The sequence below is a fragment of the Chlamydotis macqueenii genome, chromosome 20 (genome assembly GCF_036417535.1).
Source record: "Chlamydotis macqueenii isolate bChlMac1 chromosome 20, bChlMac1.mat, whole genome shotgun sequence".
Taxonomy (NCBI): Eukaryota; Metazoa; Chordata; class Aves; order Otidiformes; family Otididae; genus Chlamydotis; species Chlamydotis macqueenii.
The window spans coordinates 8785762-8806935 of NC_141575.1; the positions used below are offsets into that span (position 1 = coordinate 8785762).

Genomic DNA, 21174 nt, shown 5'->3' on the forward strand with positions numbered 1-21174 from the left:
AAGGGCAATGGGATTCTGGCATTTTACAGGTTTGTGTCTCACAGTGGTTCTGTGGTGCCTAAAACAGTGCAAAGTGCAAGGACTTAGATTTAGATTGGATATTAGGAAAATTTTTTTTACACTGAGGGTTGTAGAGCACTGGCCCAGGTTGCCCAGAGAGGCGGTGGATGCCCCATCCCTGGAAACATTCCAGGCCAGGTTGGACGGGGCTCTGAGCAACCTGATCTGGTTGGAGATGTCCCTGCTCCTGGCAGGGGGGTTGGACTGGATGGGCTTTGAAAGTCCCTTCCCACCCAAACAATTCTGTGATTCTATTATTTTTTTTTTCCCATAATTGAGGCTTTCTGTCTCTCTCGCAGATGGTGTTTTAGCTATCCAATGCTACGGGTGAGCTCAAGACCTTCCTTTCCTCAGCAAGGCAAATAATAGGAGTGGTGATAGCCACGTCCCACACTCTCCTTGGCCTCTATGGCAAGTAGTCCCAAGGGCCCTAGGCTGAGACTGATCTGGCTGCACTTAGGAGTAGCTTAGATCATCCCTAGGTCTGTATCTAAGCTGGATCCCAAGGTTGCCTTTCCTAATCAGTGGAGATCTGGTCTGTGGAGCTCAGGGCACTGATCAGCTCTTGCTGGAATCCTTGACCACCGTAGGGCAGGGCCATCATCCCCAAAATGAGCTGATCCACCTCCCACAGTGAGTTCAGAGGAGCCCAGAGTGACTCGTCCTGTGTGTATCTTGGGTTATTTTGGGATGGGTGAGCCGACATCTCCTCGATGTCTCTGAGATTTCAGGAAGGGTTGCTCTGGCCACTTCTGGACCAGCAGCAGTCAGGCCTCAGCCCCACTACAGGGAAACGCCATGGGCACCAGCAGATGCTCAGCTGCAGGAATGCAATCCCCTGCAGTCATTTCTTGGGATGTGGGTCCAGGGCCTTCTGTTTTAAGGACGTCAGGCCCAGTCCCACAGCATAGTCCCGATCCTCCAGCTCCCAAGTGAGATAAGGACGTGCGCCCTGCTTCAGCCTCTGCCTTTAACCCTCTCTCTTCCTCAGGTAAATGATGATGTTCCTTGTTCCACATTCAACTCCCCACTCAATTTATCTTGTTTATTGACCCAAGCAGAAAGTCAATGTATTCTTCATCTGCCATTTGCTTCGATGGCAGCCAGTTTGGTTCAGTGGGAACAAAAATGGATGCATCAAGAGTTCAGTGCCAGATTTTTCTCTTTTTTTTTTTTTTTTTTTTTTTTTTAAAGTACTGATTATCCTTTTGTCTGAACAGACTCGGCCCTGGACACAACTCAGCAGCTTTTGCTGTACGATGTGGCTGCAGGCAAGGCTAAAAATGTGCAGCAATTACCCCGCGTGTTGGAGAGCCGGGAGGGAGCCTGCGGGTCAGCTCATTACAGGCAGGCATTGTGGCCAGGTCTGCCTGCTCCCTCCCGGCGGGTGCTGTTTGTTTGTGAAACGCTGGCCTCCGGAGGTTTCGTGTGCATTTGAAGCTCCGTCTCTTCCTGAGAAGTCTGAAAGCGATGCTTTGCAGCCGTCGCCTGGATCAGAGGTTTCCAGGCACCGCGCCGTGGGCTCCCAGGGGCTGTGGTTAGCGTTGAGGGTGTGAAAGGGGGTGGGAAGAGGCTTGCTCGTGTCTCTGCTGGGGGATTCGTAAGGCTGTGAATGAGGAAAAGTTCACTGAAGTATGTTGGAGAGATGCCCCGTGCACAGGTCTAAATACAGCTTGTGCCTCAAAGAGTTTGTAGGCTGGGGACAGTGCGTGGCTGCATTGAGGTGGCAGGAGGGGTACGGGGCATGTGGCATCCTTGCAGAGGAGGTACAAGACAGACCCTCCTGGCAGTGAGGGTGCAGTTTTAGGACACAGACGAAGTGATCTAATGGGATGTGGCCACTACACAGGGTGGTCCTGGACCTCCGTCAGCCACCGATGCCCATCAGTTACCCCATGCCAGCGGTGGCATCTCCAGTCCTGCACTGAGCTTGTTCAGAAAATTAAACGGGCAGAAAAAACCCTCTCTTTCTGTGTGGTAGGAAATTATTTGCTGTGAGGTGCCCACATCTCCAGGCAGGGGCAAAATGGGTCCCTACCAAAGGCAGCAGCAGATCGGGGTGCTCCTCACCTCTGGAGATCAGACCCGTGGAAATGGTGTCCTCGGAAGGATGCAGTGACCGGTGGCTTACCGCGGAGGGTGCTGCCTTGCGACAAACGCAGCTGTGCTCCGAGGAGCTGCTCGTGGATGCTGGGCACCTTCGAAAACACAGTCTGCATTGGGTGCCTAGATAAGAGCCGAGTCCTTTTGAAAACCCTGCCCATACGGACAGAAAATCCCTATGCAAATCTCTCCCCAGGTATAAAATTAATTGGATTCCAACTTCAAAGACTACTTCTGGAAAGGAGCTGTAAATAATCTAGTTGTGCCTCAGTTCCTCTGTCTGTGGACATTTACCTGGCTCTGTCAAAGCCAGCGAGCGTTGCTGATAGGTGCTATATATAGCAGCAAAGCTATGCATATATGTGTACGTATGCATAAATGTGTCCCTAGCAACTGACCCAGGTGAGTGGTGTTTTCTAAAATACAGCTCATGGGTTTGGTTGCCAAAAAGCTCTAGTTTTGCCTCTCATGGGCTCTTGCACCTCTCTCTGTGCAGCAGTACATACGCCTGTGCCGTGGGGTGCTTGCTTGCCTGGTGCCGTGGCTGGGAGCAGCATGTCCAGGTCTGCGGGGAGCGGTGGGATCGACAGGATCTGGTGATTCCTGGGGTTTGGAGGAGTTGGTGAAGGTCACACAGCTGTGTGGCTTTTGGGGGGTTCAGCTGGATGGAGCTTTATTGCAGAGCCTGGAGCTGCGTGGGGATGCTGAGCTGCGGTGTTATGGGGCTCGCTTCTCCACGGGCTGTCCCACCTGCAGCGAGCGTCTGGTCAGGACAGGGATCTCCAGTTCCAACACATCCTTGCCCAAGCAGAGGTGGCCGATCCCTGGCACCCGGTTTCCCAAGGGCTCAACACTGTCTGTTCCCAGAAGATCAACAGGAGCATCTGTGAAAAATCAGGGCATGGATGTCTGATCCCGCAGCCCTGGCCATTCCTATTTATCTGATCTAAGTCTGTCGGCATTTCTAAAGCGCTTATCGCCGCTGGATCTGAGCACTTCGCATGTATCTTGAAAAAACCCAATTGCTGTGTAATCGGCGTGGTCGGGTCTGGGATGTGGCTGGTCCCAGTGGCCTGGCAAACAATGGGCTAGAGGATAACCCCCTCCTGCTCCCAGTTTCTCTGCAAAGTCCAACTTTTCCTGTTGACCCTCATGAATTGCTACAAAGTCAGATCCAGGAGAGCCGGTTAGAACAGAAAACTTGCCCAAAATACCCTCCAAAGCTACAGAAGGGAAGGAAAACCCCAGATGCTGAAGTCTGAGCCCCAAGCCAGGATTTTCCAGTTCACCATTGCAAAACACTCGCGATGCCCAAAGGCAGACGCGGCCCTCCATGCCGTAGCTCCTGCTGGGTCCGTCCCGTGGGGCACTGCGGGTCACCCCTGCCTCCGCGGGGCTCGGGGATGAGCTGCAGCATGGGGCCTGTGCCACCCCAGGGCTGGGATGTGGGCTGGGGTCCTTCCAGCTCCTCTCTGTCTTTCTGGCCCCTCCGAGTTCCCACCAGGAAGCAAATTCCCAATTTCTACAGGGGGGAAAGCAGAGTGGAGAGGCGGAAACTGCCACAGCCAAGCTCTCTTTTGGGCTAGAATATATCTCTGATTTCAATGGGAAAATCCTTTGGCTTATCCCAGGCTCATCCCTTTGGGATGATGAACGAGCAGGAACCTGAAATCTTGGTTTGCTGGTGGCTGATTATTTTGAGGGGCAAAGACAAGGGGAAGGTGGCTGGATGCTCGGTTCCTCTCCAGCGTCTGATGGGGTCTGTGTCGGGGGCAGACACGGGTGAGGCAGCGAGGAGACGCCCGGAGCTCGTCACGGCGCTGGATTGATGGCGTGTTGCCGTGGCCCCTAGAGTCAGTGTGAATCTGGGTTTTATTTGAACCAGCCCAAGCAGGGCTGCAATCCCTGCCAGTCCTGGGGTGGCCTGACCCATCTCATGATGTTTTCAGCCTTTAATAATTCAGGATGAGAGATCCCAGGCCTTTTGTCTAGGCTTTTGCTCGATTGCTTGTTTTCCTAAGATTTCTTTTTGTCCCCCAGGCAAAACCGTTGCAGAGGATGGAGGCAGATGTTTTGCAGAGGGTCTCTCTTTTACAGGCAAAGCATCGCCTTAATTTGGGCGGCTTAAAAGCGCTTTTGAAAAACTGGAATCGCTGCACACGGCGTGAAGTCTTGTTTGATTTTAGCAGCAAGAGTCAGCAGCGATCCTCCGCGCCTGAGCACAGACCGGCATCCTCGCTCCGAAATGCCGGCCGGGGGCATGAGGGAGGGCGGCGGCCGCCAGCCCAAAATACTGAGTTTGAGTTTAGCAGGGAAGAGAAACTGGGAATGGAGGAGAGGAATGGGCTATACTGGGGTAAGAGGGGGAGAGGACAGTGAGCAGGGCAGTTTGGCCCTGCGGAAGGCTCTGCCCACCGCAGGCTGAGCAATGCTGTATCCTGCAGCTGCTGCTCAAAAATGTCCTCTTTTCCACACTGAATGCCTTCCCCTTCCTTCCTGCCCGGAATAAAACCCCAATGAGGCTCCTCTTCAGCAAACTTCACCAAATTTGCAAAACTCTAGAGTCAGTTTGCTGTGCAGCCCCTCTGTGCGTTACAAAACCCTCGTTAACGGCGCGGTCGCATCCTCGATTTCACCTCTGCCTCGCTCAGCACGGCTGACGAACCCACTCCGGGAATGATCTGCATTAATGTGGAGCTGTGAAAACTTCAGCCGCAGTCAATGAGAGCTGTGCTTTGAGCAGCGGAGATATCATTTAATGCTAAGCACTCGGAAAAAATCGAGGCTCAATGTCTCAAATTTGGTGCGTGTAGCGCAGGGGATGTTTTTTACGTTGCCGTTCATGGGCCTTAGCTCCCTGTCTGTAAATTGGGGGTGGTAACAGGGAGATTGGGGACTTAATCACTTTATTGGTGGTGAAATACTGCTGCTTTCTGGTGTTCAGCAAAGAAGCAGCAACCCCTGAGAGGCTGAGTAATTGCGCGTGCAGAACAGCCTCTGAGGTGAGTACCATAAAGCAGGAGCTGTGCATCCTCCAATGAGGAGAAAACGAGGTACTGAGAGGCTGCAGATCAAGTTGTTTGTAGGGTGCTGAGAAGCCTGCGGATGTTCATAGCTGCCAGGGATGGGTTTGGGATGCCTACATGCCGAGCTCCGGATGTCTCAGGCACCCAGAGACACCAGGCTGCAGCTCAGCACCATCACCTTTGGTGTTTGGAGGGAGATGGGTCCTTCAGAAAACCCTCCTGTGTGTGGTCTCGCGATCAACACCTTTATCAAAGTGCATAATTACCACAGACTGAATTAAAGTTGCCTTGGCAACCTTAGTTCTCACATTTTCTTAAGTTTGGAGTATGTGACATTGCCACCCATTCGTGGGATGCCTGATGGACCTCAATGTCTCACCAGCTTGGCAGTGCCCATCCTATCTGCAGCCTTGCTAGCGTGGGCTTGCCGGCAGAGATACCACCATCCAGGCAGAGACAGCCCGGCCATGACATTCCCCTCGGAGGACTTCGCTCCCAGTAAATTTACTGGTGGGGTACTGGGCTTGGCGGCTGCACTGGGCTTGGGTGGCAGGAGCGAAGCGGGGACGATGGCAGAGCCCATGCCGCTTCCCGTCTGATCTCCCACAGAAGCGGGATCCCCGTGGAGGATCTGGCGTGGGCTGGCCTCTCTTGTCCTCCTGGGTCCCTGCCCTTGGTTTTGGGGTCAGAACTGGGGTTTTAATCAACGTTAAACCAGCTTTCTCCCCTCACTGCCACCCCTCTCTCCTCCTGCGGCACGGTGTGCTTTGCTCCATCCCTCCGGATAAGCCCAGGGACTCCTCCCTGGCCGCCCGCGTGCTGCCGGGTCAGAGTTTCACCGGTAGGAACATTAGAAGTATTTTGGGATGCTTCCTCTTCTGCTCAGATTTTTTTCCTTCCTCGTTATCACTGTGTTATCTCTGAGTGTGAAAAATACCTTCCAGTTGTTTTTTTTTTTTTAATTTCTAAATTTAAACTGGAAGGATATTTATAAGTTCACTGTTTTGAAATGAATGTTTTGAGAGAATGGGATGGAATGAACTGCTGGGCAAACTGAGCCAGTAAAAATATTAATTAGCATAGAGACATCATTTGATCATTTTCACTTATGTATTTTTTAATTATGCATCGCTGCCTTCACTGATAACCCCTGCGCCAATAGCATGATCCGTTTTGCTAGATAAACATACTACTTTGTGAGTTAATTAGTGCTCAATTACTATCAATTAATACATACTACTGCTGATTCTGTGTGGAACAAGCAGATCCCACTCCTGTTCGCTGTTTCAATTATTAATACTTGGAGCTGCCTAGAACCCTTCACTTACAGCGGTGTGAGGGGCCAGGTGGCTCCTCGCTAAGCCTGGAGCTTTGTGTTCCTAGGGGTGTAAATGCTATATTTTAGAATTATTTAATTTATTAAGATGTTGAAACTGTGCTTTTCTGGTTTGCTGCCATTTTTTTTAACTTTTAGAATTCATATTGTGAAGTTTTTCATTGAAGTTTAGAGGAGGAGTGTAAGGAAAGGGACAGGTCAGGCTCATCTCAGATAACTTGACGTCCTCCATCCGTAAATAGCTTAATAACTAAAGTTAATTAAACTGAGTTAGGTGTGTCTGGCTCTGGCTGCTGCCATAGCCAACAGAAGGAAACAGCTTCCTTTGACGCTGAGAACATCAGCTGGGATGATAGCAGCAGGGAGACAGCGTTCTGCTTATCTTAAATAAACACAGAAGAGGGTGGTGGGGGTGCAGGGCAGTGCCCATCCCTTTTGTTGGGGTGTGACCAGAGGCTTGACAGTGCTCTTTCTCCTCGTGGTCAGTGTCCCCAGCTGCTTTGTGTGAGTTTTCTGTCCCATCCCATCCCATCCCATCCCATCCCATCCCATCCCATCCCATCCCATCCCATCCCATCCCACCCCACATTTTGCTGCCAGGGTGCCTGACGCACAGGAGCATCCTGACCCTACCATTGCCGCATGGGAAATGCAACCTGCTGCATCTGGGATTAATGATGAGCGGCGGGGAAGTGGGCACTGACGTGTAATTTCCAGTGCGTTTATTACCCTGCGAAGGTTCGTGAGTCTCTTCTTAAACCTCCCGGCGCCGAGGTTGCCTGGGAGACTGAGCTGGCACTGCCCATGTCTGCCTTTGGCTCATGAGTGGCTGAAGTGGCAACCATGATGCTTCTCTGAAACAGGGGAGAAAATGCTCGCAATTAAATCTTGCTTACCTCAGTGGTGCCATCCTGGTCCTTCATACGGCAGAGCCACCCCACCTCAGAGGGGCGTCCTGGTGCTCCCCGGCATCCCCGGGATGTACCCTGCATGGGTGGGCTTTCTGGGCTCGCCTTCATTCCGGTGTGTTTGGTTGTGCTGTGCGTTGCTGTAATTAAATTTTTGGCCCTTCTGCTTGCCAAGGTGAGCTTCAAAACGCTCCGGCGGAGCGGTGGTTTTATTGAATCTCTAGCAAATTATTGAAGCGTGGTAGGGAATTTTTCACACTTTCAACCTCAAGGTTTTTGGGAGAGCGTTTCTGCAAGTGTTTATTATAGTATTACCAGCAGAAGTGAGACTAGCCAGAAAATTTATAGTAAGCAGCTCATCAGCAGTGCCGTGTTGGCATAGCTCCATTGAAATGCCTTCTCCAACGTCATTCAAGCAAGGATGATTTCTCCCAGTTTAGTACCTGGATGATGGTTTTTCTTCAAACCTCCCAGTGCTATTAGAGTGGCTGAAATATGTTTGTGGGTGCGCTGGGCAGAAACTCAGTTTTTTTCTGCAGAAAATAATAAATCTGCTTGATGCACACGCATCTTCAGGCACCATGCTAAGAAACCCGATTGAATATGAGGGTTGTAGAGCACTGGCCCAGGGTGCCCAGAGAGGCGGTGGATGCCCCATCCCTGGAAACGTTCCAGGCCAGGTTGAACGGGGCTCTGAGCAACCTGATCTGGTTGGAGATGTCCCTGCTCCTGGCAGGGGGGTTGGACTGGTTGGGCTTTGAAGGTCCCTTCCAACCCGAACCGTTCTATGATTCTACGTGAGCTTAAGCATGCTGAACTTTGAGATGGTGAAGTTCTTTGCCACTATCTCATTGTATCCTGCAACACCAGGGCTTTCCAGAGCATCCCAGCTTGGTCAGAGGGCAGATGGGCTGGCTCAGGAAACAGCTCGTGGCTCAGTGCTGTGGGAGATGGTTGCTGCATTCTCTACAGACATGGTAAATGGTGCAGTGGGTGCAGGAGAGGGCTGTAGGGAGAATGGTCTCTTGTTGAAGGCAGAATAAAAAAGAAAAGGGCTGAAATCCTGGAAAAAACCCATATTCTGTTGTCTTTAAATCAGAGATACTTTTCTGAGGTGACCATGCATTCATCATAATTTGGGTGTTTAAGCGCAGAGCCCTCTGTGTAGAACAGCTGGGCCCGTGGTGCAATTAAACCCCGCTGGAATTGTACTGTGAGTGCTAAAAGTACTAAAAATAATTTTGAAAGCATCTCCAGTTGGACATCCGACAGCGGTGAGCACTTTTAATCCTGATCTCTTGTTGCCTTGGCTCCCTATCTTAAGCGTGGGATTTGACCCGTGTTCTGGTCAAATCCCAACAACTCACTTCTGGATGGATGCAATTTGAGGTTTTTATTGGTTATATGCAATGCTTACATTGAAAAAAAAAGGTATTTGTAAGTTTTGCAGTGCAGCCTCAGCTGGGGTGCGTGTGTTGATCAGGCAGGCAGACCCTGGGTACCCATTTCTGTGATGAATTTTTCCTGGGCATTGTGTGAACACCCTGAGCTCCTCCCAGCCTTACCATGGCCAAGCACCGCAGCGCAGGAAGCCGGGGTCGAAGGGCTGGATGAGCTTTGCTTCTGTTATGGTCTGTAATTCCCCCTCCAGTGTGATATTTCAAGCTTGCAGCTGAGAGCACCGACCCTTCCCAGCTCACCATCTTCCACCCAGCATTTGCAATTTGTGGCTGGTGAAGAAGTTTCCAGCCCACGTGGCTGCAGATCCCATTTGCACCGATCCCGTTAATACCTTTGAGCGGTTTACTCTGAAACTGGAGGAAGAGTTCGGCAACCTCACGAATAATTTCAGCACTGGCCGGATTAGCAGACGAAAGTGGGGATTCAGCAGAGGAAAAGGAGGTGTGAGGGAGAAGAGGAGTGGAGGAAGAGAGGATTGGAATAGGTGAGAGCACAGGTGATGCTCAGAGAGCGCGTTTGCTGGGGAGGAGATGAGGTAAGCTTCCCACTACAGGGATGGGGATTTCAGCCGTTGCAGGTCTGGGGCTGTATTTGGGGACTCCTCGGTGGTGTTTTTCCCCAGGGTGGGCATCCAGCTCCTCCTGGAAACTGGCCTGGAGGGATGGGTGCTTGGCTTGAGCTTTTGGGGCTGCATAGAGTGGTAATGGGGACGAGAAGGGGAAAGCATCTGCGGCTCCCACCCGAGCATCCCCGGGGCAAAGGCTGAGGCTCCCTCTGGGTAAAGCAGCTCTGGGTGAGATGACCTGATGGGGCGGGGAAGAAGGGTGAGAGGCAGAGGACATTCAGGTTTAACCCCTGGTTGGACATAATGGGAAAAGGAAGCAAACTCTGCACAGGGAGACACCTCTCTGGTGGGCTCCCAGCCATGAGGAGACCAGCCCTTCCTCAAGCCTCGCGGCATGAGCAGCAGACGTTTTGTAGCCAGAGCTGGTCAAAATTGTTCAAGCAAGCAGCCATCAGGCTGAAAAATGCAAAATCTGGGTCTAAATTGCTCTGATGCTCTGAACTTGAGAGCGTTGGCTCATAAGTTCCCCCTGGAGTGGGGTCCTGCCAATGGAAGTAGGAGGTGCTGGACACAAGGCATCCTGGCTGGGCTGGGCGGGGTGGCTTTGGGTCCCCGCTCTGTACCGGTCCCTCCTTCGAGAGGAGGCTGCAGGTTACACAGCATCGTGCCTTTTGCTGCTAGTAGGCCCTGTCTCTAGAAACTGATGAACCCCAAATCCTCCCCCTGATCCCTCTCCAAATGCAGCTTGGGGAGCAAATGGTAGAGCAGCACTGGCTTAGTCCCCAGCTCCTCTCCTTTCCTTTGTTTTTCTCAGCGATGGTTAGCAGTGTAAGACACCCAAGTCTTTAACCAGTATCAGGCAATAAAAAGAGGCAGGTGAGTCGGATAACACCAGCTAATCCCCTTCCAGGGTGAGCTGGAGAGGAGAGCCACTGCAAAGCTCAGGAGCTTATGCTGAGATGAGTGCTTAGGAGGCTTTGAGACCTGCTTGGTGTTGGTATTTCATGAATAAATAACCCCCCAGCGATATTTGGCACTGAATCGACTTCATTAACGAGGGCTCGGAACAAAGTGGGAGGGTGAAAAAACTGTTATTGAGGGGATCGAGGTGAGCGTGGGCAATAGGGGAGGTGGCACGGGGCTGGGTGGGGATGGGTGCTGTGGTCTGCACCTCAGGAGAGCCCTGCTGTTGGGCATCACATTGATTGTTTGTGGCAATAGAAGTTTTTTAGAAAAGGAGCTTTTACTGAGGTGGTGTGGATTCTGGTAGAGAGGGGAGGGCATTTCACTAATCACTGTATCATTTGGGGATCTGTGTGCATCTTTGGGAGGGCTGGAAAGTTAGAGACAGAGCGTATGCGTGTGTTCATGGAGAATCTGGTACCAGGAATGAGGTCACTTGCTCCAAAATGCTCTTTTTGACGGGACCTGCAATCTGCCTCGCGGCGGTGGGGAATTGCCCCATCCTCCCAGCACTCCGGGCGCTGAGCCCTGCCCGGTCCTTGCGGCTTTGGTGCCTGGATCCGGTGCACTCCGGGCACGGCGTGCGGAGCCCGTCTTCTCCGACCTGCCTTGTCAGAACGGATCCGAGCGTCACTCGGTGAAATCCAACGCGGATGGATGGAGAGCAGGAGAAAAGAGCTGTTCTTTTGCAGGCAGCTCGTTACTGCAGGGAAAGTGATTCATCCATCAGGGCTGGTCTAATCTGGCGTGGCCGGGCGGTGGGGAGGGATGGCTGCCCTCGGCAGGCACCGTGTGGCAGGGGATGGATGCTGCCATCGCTCCTCAAGCATCCCCTGCCCTGGCACTGCTGCTCTCCAGGGCCAGCTCTGGGATTTGGGAGCTGGGGGCTGCGGTCCCGTACAGCGGGTAGGGGTCATCGCCAGAGCTGCGTGAGTGGAAGGGTACCTGCTCCGTGTTGCATGTCGCCCATCCCTTGTCGCTGCGGCAGGCGAATGATTAATTGCTGCTCTTCATCCCCCAAAATTAAAAGCAGCTGCTAAGGCTGGCAGTGCCAACGGCTCGGCAGCGCCTGCCTGTGCCAGCCTGGTTCCCCTGGCCCCTCTGGAGGCAGACGGAAGCAAAGTTTCCTCCCAGCTCACTCCAAGCATCGTGTCAGCCCTCTCATCTGCTGACATCCCCCTTGTCAGGGCGCCACGTCGAAGCGATGCTCCTCTAATCTAATGACGGCTGACGCGGGAGCGATCCGGCCGAGCAGCCTGCCTCCTTCTGCTGGCAGCACTGTCACCCCACTCCCCTCGCAGGTGACATCTGAACGCTTCCCTCCGGCTCCGCTGCCTCACCTTCTAGCAAGGTTAATATTTTAATACTCTTAATGGCTCATTCCAGCTCGGCAGCCCCATCTGTGCTTTGTCAGGGGTCATTCGTTATGCCAGCCTTGATTTCGGAGAGCGAGGTTCCCGTCCTGCACTCTTCTGAGGGCAGAAGGTCGGTTTGTGCTTCCAGGTTTTAATTAAAAGCATGATGAGCTCCCCCTGCCAGCCCCAGCCCAGGAGCATGGCACCGTGCGGGACGAGCTGGCTTCACTCCGGCTCTCCAGAGTTACTCTGGCTGAGGATCGGGCCCCACGGTCTCCTCTACACCGCCCAAGCTCCTCACCTTCTCCATCCAGGGACGTGGGAGCTGCAGGAGGGTCTGGTTGGTTGGTTGACCAAATGGAAGAACCAGGAGGGGAGGATGGGGGGATGGTTCTCCTTGCAGGCCATCTACGCTGAGAAACCCCTCACGAGGACCAGATGGGGCTGAGCTTTCTGGGTGGGTGGCGGAGGAGTTGTCATGGTTTGTTGGTTTTGTTTTTAAATAATTCTCCCTATGTTAATAGTGGCTGGGTTAGTAAACAATATGCCCTTTCTCCTCCCCGTTTCTATGCGCCCTGATCTAGTACATTCTGCCTTTCTCACTCCTTCACTTCAGAGGAGCTGCAGATCCTGGTGGGAACAGAGTGCTAATAGAAAGGGGCCTCTGAAGATGTTTGAAACACGACCAAGAGAGGACAGAGGGAGATTCAGCTCCAAATACCCTGGAAAATCTAGGAGATGGGCCAAGAGAGGGGGAATATTGGAAGCATGATCGCCAAGAGGGAAAAGTGAATTGGGAAGCATTAATTGGGGTGAAGGTGGGCAGTGCAGATGCGAATTTGCCACATGGGGCGGCGATGCGGCCGGAGGCACGGAGCTACCCCGGTGCTGGGGCAACTCATCCGCCCTGACCCTCCACCTCCATCCAAGCAGGGACGTGCCAATTTACCAGTTCTTGCTGGTTTTATGGTGTTTTCCTTGGTCAAGGTCCCAGCTTCTGGAATCCTGTGATTGCCTGGAAATCTGGAATCTGCAAAACTGTGACTTCAGTACTGTGTAGGGCTTTATTTCTTTGGATTTGGTCTCTGGGTAGTTTCTAGCCCTCAAGTTTGCAGGGAAAAAAGCTCAATTACATCCTTAAGGCTCAGAAAGCAGGAGGCAAATTTAGAGGAGGAAAAAACCGACCACCCAGTGACTGATTTATTTTAAAAATCTCATCATTTTTGTGCCAATCTCATTATATTTTTTTTAATGCCTGACTCATGTTTTTTTCCCCGAGCGTTTGGTGCTGGCAGGGCTGCGTGAGCGAGTGTGACAGCGTGCGTGCGTGCAGGGGCTCTCCGCTGCGAGGTAACGCGGTGCTGGTTCGAGTCAGCGGGGCTGGTTTTCAAATTTAACCTCCTCCCAGAAAAAGGAGACTAGCACTGGGCGTTGAGCCGTTGTGTGGAGTTTTAGGTGCTGATAAGGGATAGAATCATGGAATGGTTTGGGTTGGAAGGGGCCTTCAAAGATCATCCAGTCCAACCCTCCTGCAAGGAGCAGGGACATCTCCAACCAGATCAGGTTGCTCAGAGCCCCGTCCAACCTGGCCTGGAATGTTTCCAGGGGTGCTAAAGGGGAAGGAATAAACCCCCAGTGACTCCCAGTGTGGCCTTTGGGGTATTTTAAGGTCGAAGGGGTCAGTGTTCATGGGCAACCCCCTCTGTATGAAGATCTAATAAATACCCTGTGGAGGTCAGGTCCGTTGCCATCAGTGACTTGTTCTGTGACCTGGGGACAACGGCTTTGTGTCTCTCCTGTCAGTGAGAGGGAGACGGGTTCTGTTGCCCGAGACGGGTTGCAGGTATCGGTTACTGTATAAAATGTGCTTTGAAGGTGAAAAATACCTTGGAGATGCTCAAAGCTCTCGACAAGCACCCGTGTTCCCTTTGCAGGAACCCAGCAGAAAGCACAGCGCCTGAGTGCTTTGTCAGAGCCAAAATCTGCTGCGTGCGCAGCTCCGAGGCAGGGCTGGGAGCTTCCCAAGGCTTTTTTTCATGGCCCTTGAATTCGTAGGCATTTACACTTCTCGCTTGCTTACGAGAGCGCTGTGAGCCATCGCAGGCTGGAAAAGTGCAGCAGAGAGCTGTGCCTGCAGCCGTCCCTGCGTCCCCTGCTCCGGGTCCCCTGTCACCGCGTACGTGGATGAGCCTCTGCATCCGTATCCCAGCGAGTGCGAAGCCGAGTTTCCTATGGCTTTCCAACTCCAGCAGCATCCCCAGGTGATGGACAAGGTGTGGGTGCTTGGGGAGGCTTGGCCCAGCTGTGAAATGTTCAGGAGTTTCGCTGTTGTTGATTCGCTGTTGTCTAGTATAGGGTTGGATTCACACACAGCTCCAGGTTGCTAATAAAGTGCCTCTTACTTCCTTCCCAGCTTGCACAAAAATGGTGCATAGTATCTTCGAAACCCGGTAACTGGTTGGTTTTCATCAAGGATCTCAGAGTTATGCAGCAAATGTATTTTATATAGCGTAATCACAAAGCCTTAATTTTCTTCAGAAGCCTCCTTTTGCTCACTTTCGCTGATCAAAATGACGTGATTTTGCCAGAGCAGCTTTCTTTGTGGATTGCCCTGCCCATGCCGTGTGCTGCCAGCTCCCTGCCAGCCCTAACGGTGCTTTTTCTCTCCAAGGGAAGAAGCGATGCTGTCCACCTACTTTGAAACCATCAATGACTTGCTCTCCTCCTTCGGGCCGGTCCGAGACTGCTCCCGCAACAACGGCGGCTGCACCCGCAACTTCAAGTGTGTTTCAGATCGCAAGGTGGACTCGACCGGCTGCGTGGTAGGTACCGCGGCTGCGCTGGGGACAAGCTGGAGGGGGACCTTGCCTGCTCCCTCTCCAGGGAGGTGGCCGAGGGGATGTGTGTGCTGGTGGTGGGCTGCTCCCACCCCTGGGCCTTCGCGGCAAATCGCACATGCCTCAAGGACCTCAGGGAAGGAGCCTGGGGGCTCAGATGAGCAAAAGAAAAATGCTTGGGGCTGATGGTTATTTTTTCTGCCTGTCAAAAAAGCCTGGGCTGAAAGCAGTTTCACTTTTTCTCCTGCCTTGTGCTTCCCAGTGTGGGAGAAAGATGAGGCATCTCCCCGTCCTCTCCCTCTCTGGGCCTCTCTGACACCCTCACAGTCTGGATTTTTTCCTGAGCGCGACAGACAACCCGCTGAGCCGCAGGTTTCGCAATCTCCCCTCCAGAAGACCTCTTTGACCCTGGACCGTTCGTGCTGGGCAGAGGCTGTGGGTCACTCCCAGCTGTCGATGTGCTGAGGGGTTTTGCCGTTCTCCTGCGTGAGCTGTGGCGGAGCTCAGCCCCTCTCCCGGCTCTGACCCGTCAAACCTCGGCGGCAAAGTCGCGGCTTCCCTGCGTGCAGAGCTTGTGTGAGTGCAGTACAACCCGCGGAGACACGGGGACAGAGCTTTAGGAAACCTGGAGCTTCCCTCCTCATCCGGCTGTTGTAGGGGCCGGTAGCGGGTGCTGACCCCCAGGGAGGGGGTCCCGAGCTCGTCCTGCTCCGCCTGCCCTGCAGACACACGCCCCACGCCCCCCAAAACCCCTCTGCCCCCTTCCCTCTCCGCGCAGGCAGAGCCCCTGTCCCTCTGGTCGCGACAGAGGCAGCAGTTAAGCGTTTCTTTATTTATTGAAGGTGTTTGTCCGCAGCAGCCGGGAAGGGTCAGGCTGGAGCGGTGCCATCCCGGGGGTGGCATTTTCATCGTCACCTTCTCCGGTGCCTCGTTAAGGCCGTTTAGCCTGACAGCCTGGCGTGTCACTGGCAGCGCCCAGTGCCATCTCCTTCTCTCCCTTTCCTGCTTTCTTTTCCCATTTTTGCTTTCTTTTGTTCCCTTTTCCGGGGAGCAGCTGCCTTTCTCATCTTTTGGGGGTTTTTCCTCATTTTTTTTAGGCATAATTTTGCTCTGAACACCAGCATGCCTCCCGGACGCTGTCAGAAGCAATTGGGGCTCTGATCGCCCCGTGCTGCTGGGAAGAGCTGCCTCTTTTTAAAAGTCAGGATATATTAAGATAGAAATTGTCAATAAATTACAGGCCTAGCGCTCGCCACGCCGGCACGCGGAGAGGCAGAAATTGAAAATGGTGTCACTCAGGGAAAATAACTCCCCCAGCTTCTGTAATGCCTGAATGAGGCTTTATGTGAAGAGAACAAACTGCGTACAGCGGGAAGAGGAAGGAGAAGCGGCGGGAGCCGTGCTCCTGGGGCACATCCCCTCCTCGAGAGGGTGAGAGGTTACACACGGGGACCTTGGGACGCCCTGTCCCCCTGCATCACGCCAGGCTTCCGGGGCCGTGCATCCCGTGGGGACAGGAGATGGCCACAGAGATGCCCCATCTCTCCTCCATCTGCTCTTCACCCCTTTTTCTCCCCGCTGCAGGAGCGTGAGCCTGCTCTGCCCCTCTCCGCAGCCCCTGGTTGTGGGGTGAAGCCCCCCCCAGCTTCCCCATCCCAGCTGTAGCCTGAGGACAGCAGATTGGAGCTCCCTGGGGGGAGTTTGGAGGTGGCTGCTGCATCCCACCTCCGGTCCACGTCAATCCGTGCTTCCCAGTTGCACTGACACCAGGGATGCAGTGCTCCATCCCTCCTGACTCTCCCAACCCCATGCGATGTTTTACGCTCATCGCCTGCTTGTAGCTCCCCAGCAAAGGCAGGGGTGCAAGGAAGGGTCTTGGGGGCACCGTCCCATGTTTCTGACTGTGGTCCATAGCTGTCGATCTGGGGAAAAGCCTGAGGGGTGGGCAGGCAGCGCTGCCCCCAGCCCCAAGTCATGCTCATGGTGCTGAGTGGGATCGCAGGTGATGGGAGCTGAGTTTTGGAGCTCGCCGCGGCCTCAGAGTGTGACCTTGTGGCACCTTCTGCAGCAGCCCCCGCGCCGGGCAATAGGTCCCCTTCTCATCCCGCCCTGCTCCGGGATTCTGCCAGGTGTGAGCTGTGCGCTCAGTGTGTGCAGCGATGGGGTCCTTTGCTGCGAATGCGCAGGGATGTCAGTTAGTTTTAAAGCTGAACTGCCGTGAACTCAATTTGCCAATTTGGTAAGTGCTGTGGGCAATATCGGGATGTAATTTAATTAAGCTTTCCCCTTTTTATAGAGTTCAGGGAGCCTTCGCGTGCTAATTTTAGCGCTGGGTTTGCTTCAGCTTTACTCTGGACACTGTTTCGCAAACCATGACATGTTGTTAATCTTTACCAGTCAACAGTTTATTAATTTCCTGAGGACCACAGAAGTATGTAATCAGCGGTTCATCAATCACGGCTGAATCCAACAAATGTTCTGGGCAGGTACTGAGCGTAAAATATACATGCAGCCTCGTAAGCAATTAACGCCCGGCAGAGCCGGAGCCTAGCAGCTCACCCAGGGAACAGCACCAATCTCAGAGATGTCTTATTCCTTTTATATATCACCATCATCTGTTACCGGTTCCTTCATGCCCTTAACACAGCTTCCAGTAATTCTGTGAGGACTGGGAATGTATTTGTCTCTGGGCTTTTTAGCGGCGTGGGCTGTGCCATGACCTGACTGGCCTCAAAAAGGACCTGGTGAAGATGTGGAGGGCATCGGTTGCTGCTCATGGTGGAGCCTCTCTGAGGACAGTCTCCTTGGACTTACAGAGGAGAAACCAGGACATCGTCCCTTGGCTTCGTTAAAATCCCATCACCTGGAAGACCCCAGGGGCTCTGCAGTAGGATCCTCACCCCAGAGGGATGGCAGCTCCCCAGCTTCCATCCCACACTTCCCATGCCGCCCTTTTTTTTCCCTTCTTTTCATGGTTTTTCTGTTATTTTTACCTGTACCCAGTAGATGGCATTCGTACATAAAGCTTTTCTGCAGTTCTTTTCTTATCGGAGGCTTTTTTTGTCTGGGTAATTTTAAGAAGTAGAAGCTGCAACCTTGCTAAGACCTTGGTGTTGCGAGCTGGAGCCTTGCCTTGCAACACAACAAAACCATCCCCAAGCTCTAGAAAACTTCTTTCTGTGCTACTTTTCCCTGTTGCATCCTAGAATTGCTGTTGGGTCTGCGGAAGCCCAAGAAAATAAAATCCCAGTGAGCTTCTCTAAATCTGGTGGCTCTGCTCTTCACGTTGAGTCTAGTGGATGTTTTGTACCATTGTGCGGAGATCACAGAAAACCAGGAGAAGCTGTGCTGGAGGAATAAGTCAGGTTATTGCCAGTACATAAATATATATTGCTGATCCCTTCTACCGGCACGGTGGGAGCTGCGCAGCCAGGAGGGAGGATGCTGAAGGAAGGAAAGGGCTTGACTCTCCTGTGTTGGTGATTTGTAATTTGAGATGAAAACCTGTGAATTGGCCCTGAGGGACCGAAGGAAACACCTGTAACGTGGCTTAAATTCAAGTTTCCCCACCTGTCTCTCAGCTTGGCTTCGCTCACTGATGCCAGTGCTCTGGTCCGCCTGGGGAGAAGCAGGGGAGTCGCTCGCATCTGCTGCCCCATGGCCGTGCCCGCTTGCGAGCCCCAGCAAGGCAGGACTGCAGCCTCTGGGGAATGGGAAGAGTGAGGTTTTTTTTTTTCTCCTGTGGAAAGTGAGCTTTGGTCTTAGCATGTGAGGAGGTGGTTGGTGTTCCTCTAGGGCATCCTCAGCATCACCGTGGAAGGAAGCAGCAGCAGGTACAGATGCGCAGTGAAGGTGCGTGTCTGAGCCCCGTGGTGCCTCTCGGGATGGGGTCTCATCAACGTGAGGACCTCCTGGAGATGCAGGAGGACATGAGCTGCCCCGCCAGTGGTGGGGACGGCAGCTCGGGGTCCCACGCCAAGGTAGCGGCAGAATTAGGCCCCTTGTTTCCCTGCTGTGTGAGCAGCTTCGCTGCAGCAGCGTGGTTGTAGGTGGGGGTGGGTGTTGTGGGCTGATGGTTCTGCAACATCTGTGATGCCTGCAGATGCTGCTGAGTTAGTCCTTTAAGTCAGGAGAGAGCGCCTGGTGCCGCGGAGGCCAGAGATGATGTGGGTGGGTGCGGAAGGGCTCACAGCATGGCTGAGCTCCGGGATCCGTTCCACCTCGGGAGAGGTGTCGGCAAGAGGTGGGAGAGCCCACTGAGCCCAGGCAAAGGTACTGCTGCTCTGCACAGACACAGAATCCTGCTGAGCATCACTGTCTCCCTGCTCGTGGGCTGGGGTTCCTCTAGCACAGATTTATTTCTAGTTTGAGCGAGAAAAAAGTGTAGTTTGGCTCCTTTTCCCCATCGGGGGGTCAGGCAGGAGGGAGTTTGTGTAGCTCAGAAGGGAGAGCATCTACCAGAGAGACTCATAATGAAGTAGTGGCCCACGGTGATACCGGTGTGGTGTTGGTCCCAGCCTTTTTAGACAGAGAAGGAAGAGAAATTTGGTGTGGTCCACACAGGCGTGTGAGCCTTAGCACAGCCTGTCTGGAGCTAATCCTTCTCTTTTGCTCTTTTCTGCATCAAAATGATGGGCTGTTCCTTGGCTGGTGGAAGTGGGGCAGAGAAACGGCTTAATTTAAGAGTGTAACCATTTCTGGTTAATTGATATTCTTGGGGGCAAATTGGGTGTTTGGCAGTTTCAGCCCAAACTAAAATGCTGTGCAGAACTCCTCCACATATGTGCAAGTTCCAAAATATTTTGTTTCAGAACAACTTTCTAGGAAGGAGGGGGAAATGTTTAATTCCAACATAATCATCTGGAGGTTTATGTTATGTATTGTGATATTCCAGTGTAGAGCCTGAAATAAAAACAAAATTAGGCAGTGGAAACCAAAACATTTCAACCTTGTCAAAATTAAATGCTCTTCTAATTTCCCAATGAATTTTGAGACGTAATTGATGGAGTCCCACAAAGCACTTAAGCTTCGTCAAATCTGCATTTTCCTGACAGACAATTGTTCACTGAAAAATAAAAACTCATCCGTCCCTGCATTATGAGGCACCTAGCTAATTATGTTAGAAACGCACATGCAAGGGAGCGAGGTGGGGAGGAAACCATTCTCTTTTAATCCCCTTAAAGTTTAGCTGGCTCCTTGAAGCAGAAGATGACTCCTTATGCACGTTATGGTTGGGAGCAGAAGCTCCCTCAGCTCAGCAGCAAGCCCTCCTCCCAAGGAGCCTGGAGTTTTGGATTTATCTCGTTCAGCCAGGTAACTACCCGTGATGGCAGTGGGATTTGAGGAAGAGAGAGAGGCAAAGGGTGGCTGCCTGCTGCCCACCCGCGGGTTTGCGCCGTGTTGGCAAGTGGAACAGCTTAGGAAGCACTGAGGTGAGCTGGAGATCTCTGGAGGGAAGAGGTAGTTTGGGTGATAAAAGCCCTATTTTCTCCAGCGGTGGCTTTTTCAGTGACGTTCCTCAGGAAGCATCCTGGGATGCTTTGTGTGTTGTGCTCACAGCTGGGATGGGTCTCTGCGTTTGGTTTGGTTGTAGGATCCGGCGTGTAGCGTTGCGACCTGGCTGTAGCCTGGATGTCAAGAGGGGTGGGAGCTGAATTTCTGGTCTCTCAAAGGTTTTTGGAGGTGCCAGCCTCCCCTGTGGCTAGGAATAGAAATGCCCCGACGGGCAGTTGATGCCAGCGCACCCCAAAATGGGCTGTTGGTGGCTCCTGGAAGGAAAGCAGCTGGAGGGTTTCCACTAGCTTGACTTCCTTGCTCCAGGAGCTCTGAACATTTGCATCTGTGTGGATAGCATCCCACCAGCTGCTTGAAACAAGTCCATCCCGCTTGGAATTGAGATGCAAACATACATGTGATGACTTGCCCAAGAGGGTCCGTGTAAGAGCTGTGCGGTGGCCGGAGGCGAGGTGACACTGTCTTGTTGTCCGGAGCTTCGGTCTCCTCCTTGGAGCCCCCAGCCCGCTGTCACGGGGGGACAGAGCCAAGGAGCGTGAGTGCTCAGGAGCCTGGAAGACAGATGGGTTTGATTTTCCGAGGCTAAAATAATGATTGATGATCGTGAAAGGGAAAAGGAAGTGGAGGGAGGGGAAAAAGACGGGGAAGATAATGACTGTTATTTCAGAAAACAGTTGCACTGTTTCCCTCGGGGAAGGATGCTCCCCTGCAGTGGAGTGTCAGGGAGGGGTCTGCTGCAGCCGGGGTGGTGGCGAGGACATCGCTGCCCCGGGGTGAGGCAGGGGTGGCCCTGGGGAGAGACTGCCTGGAGCCGACGGGCACTGTAGCCACCGGCTTTTTGTCTGGTTTTACCAAAATATTAGGGCAAGAGGGATAAATCTCAGCTGTAGAGACTGCGTACAGCCAGCTCTGGTCTCGCTGCTGCTGAGGAGCTTGGCTAGGGCTGGGAAAGGAAAGGCAGAATAAGCCAAAGTTGTCTGAAAATATATATATCTATGGACACAGAGGGGTTTACTGCATTGGTATCGTTTCTGAGCTCCAACAAG

The 21174-nt window shown here is 52.9% G+C and overlaps 1 protein-coding gene across 2 annotated transcripts in view; it reads left to right on the plus strand.

Moving 5' to 3' along the window:
- ASTN2 (astrotactin 2) overlaps positions 1-21174 on the plus strand; it is a 329274-nt gene that overhangs the window by 160258 nt on the left and 147842 nt on the right. For both annotated transcript variants that reach the window (XM_086763491.1, XM_086763492.1), the window contains exon 11: positions 14449-14599. In XM_086763491.1, the coding sequence (XP_086619617.1) occupies positions 14449-14599 (151 nt within the window). The remainder of the gene's footprint in view (positions 1-14448; positions 14600-21174) is intronic.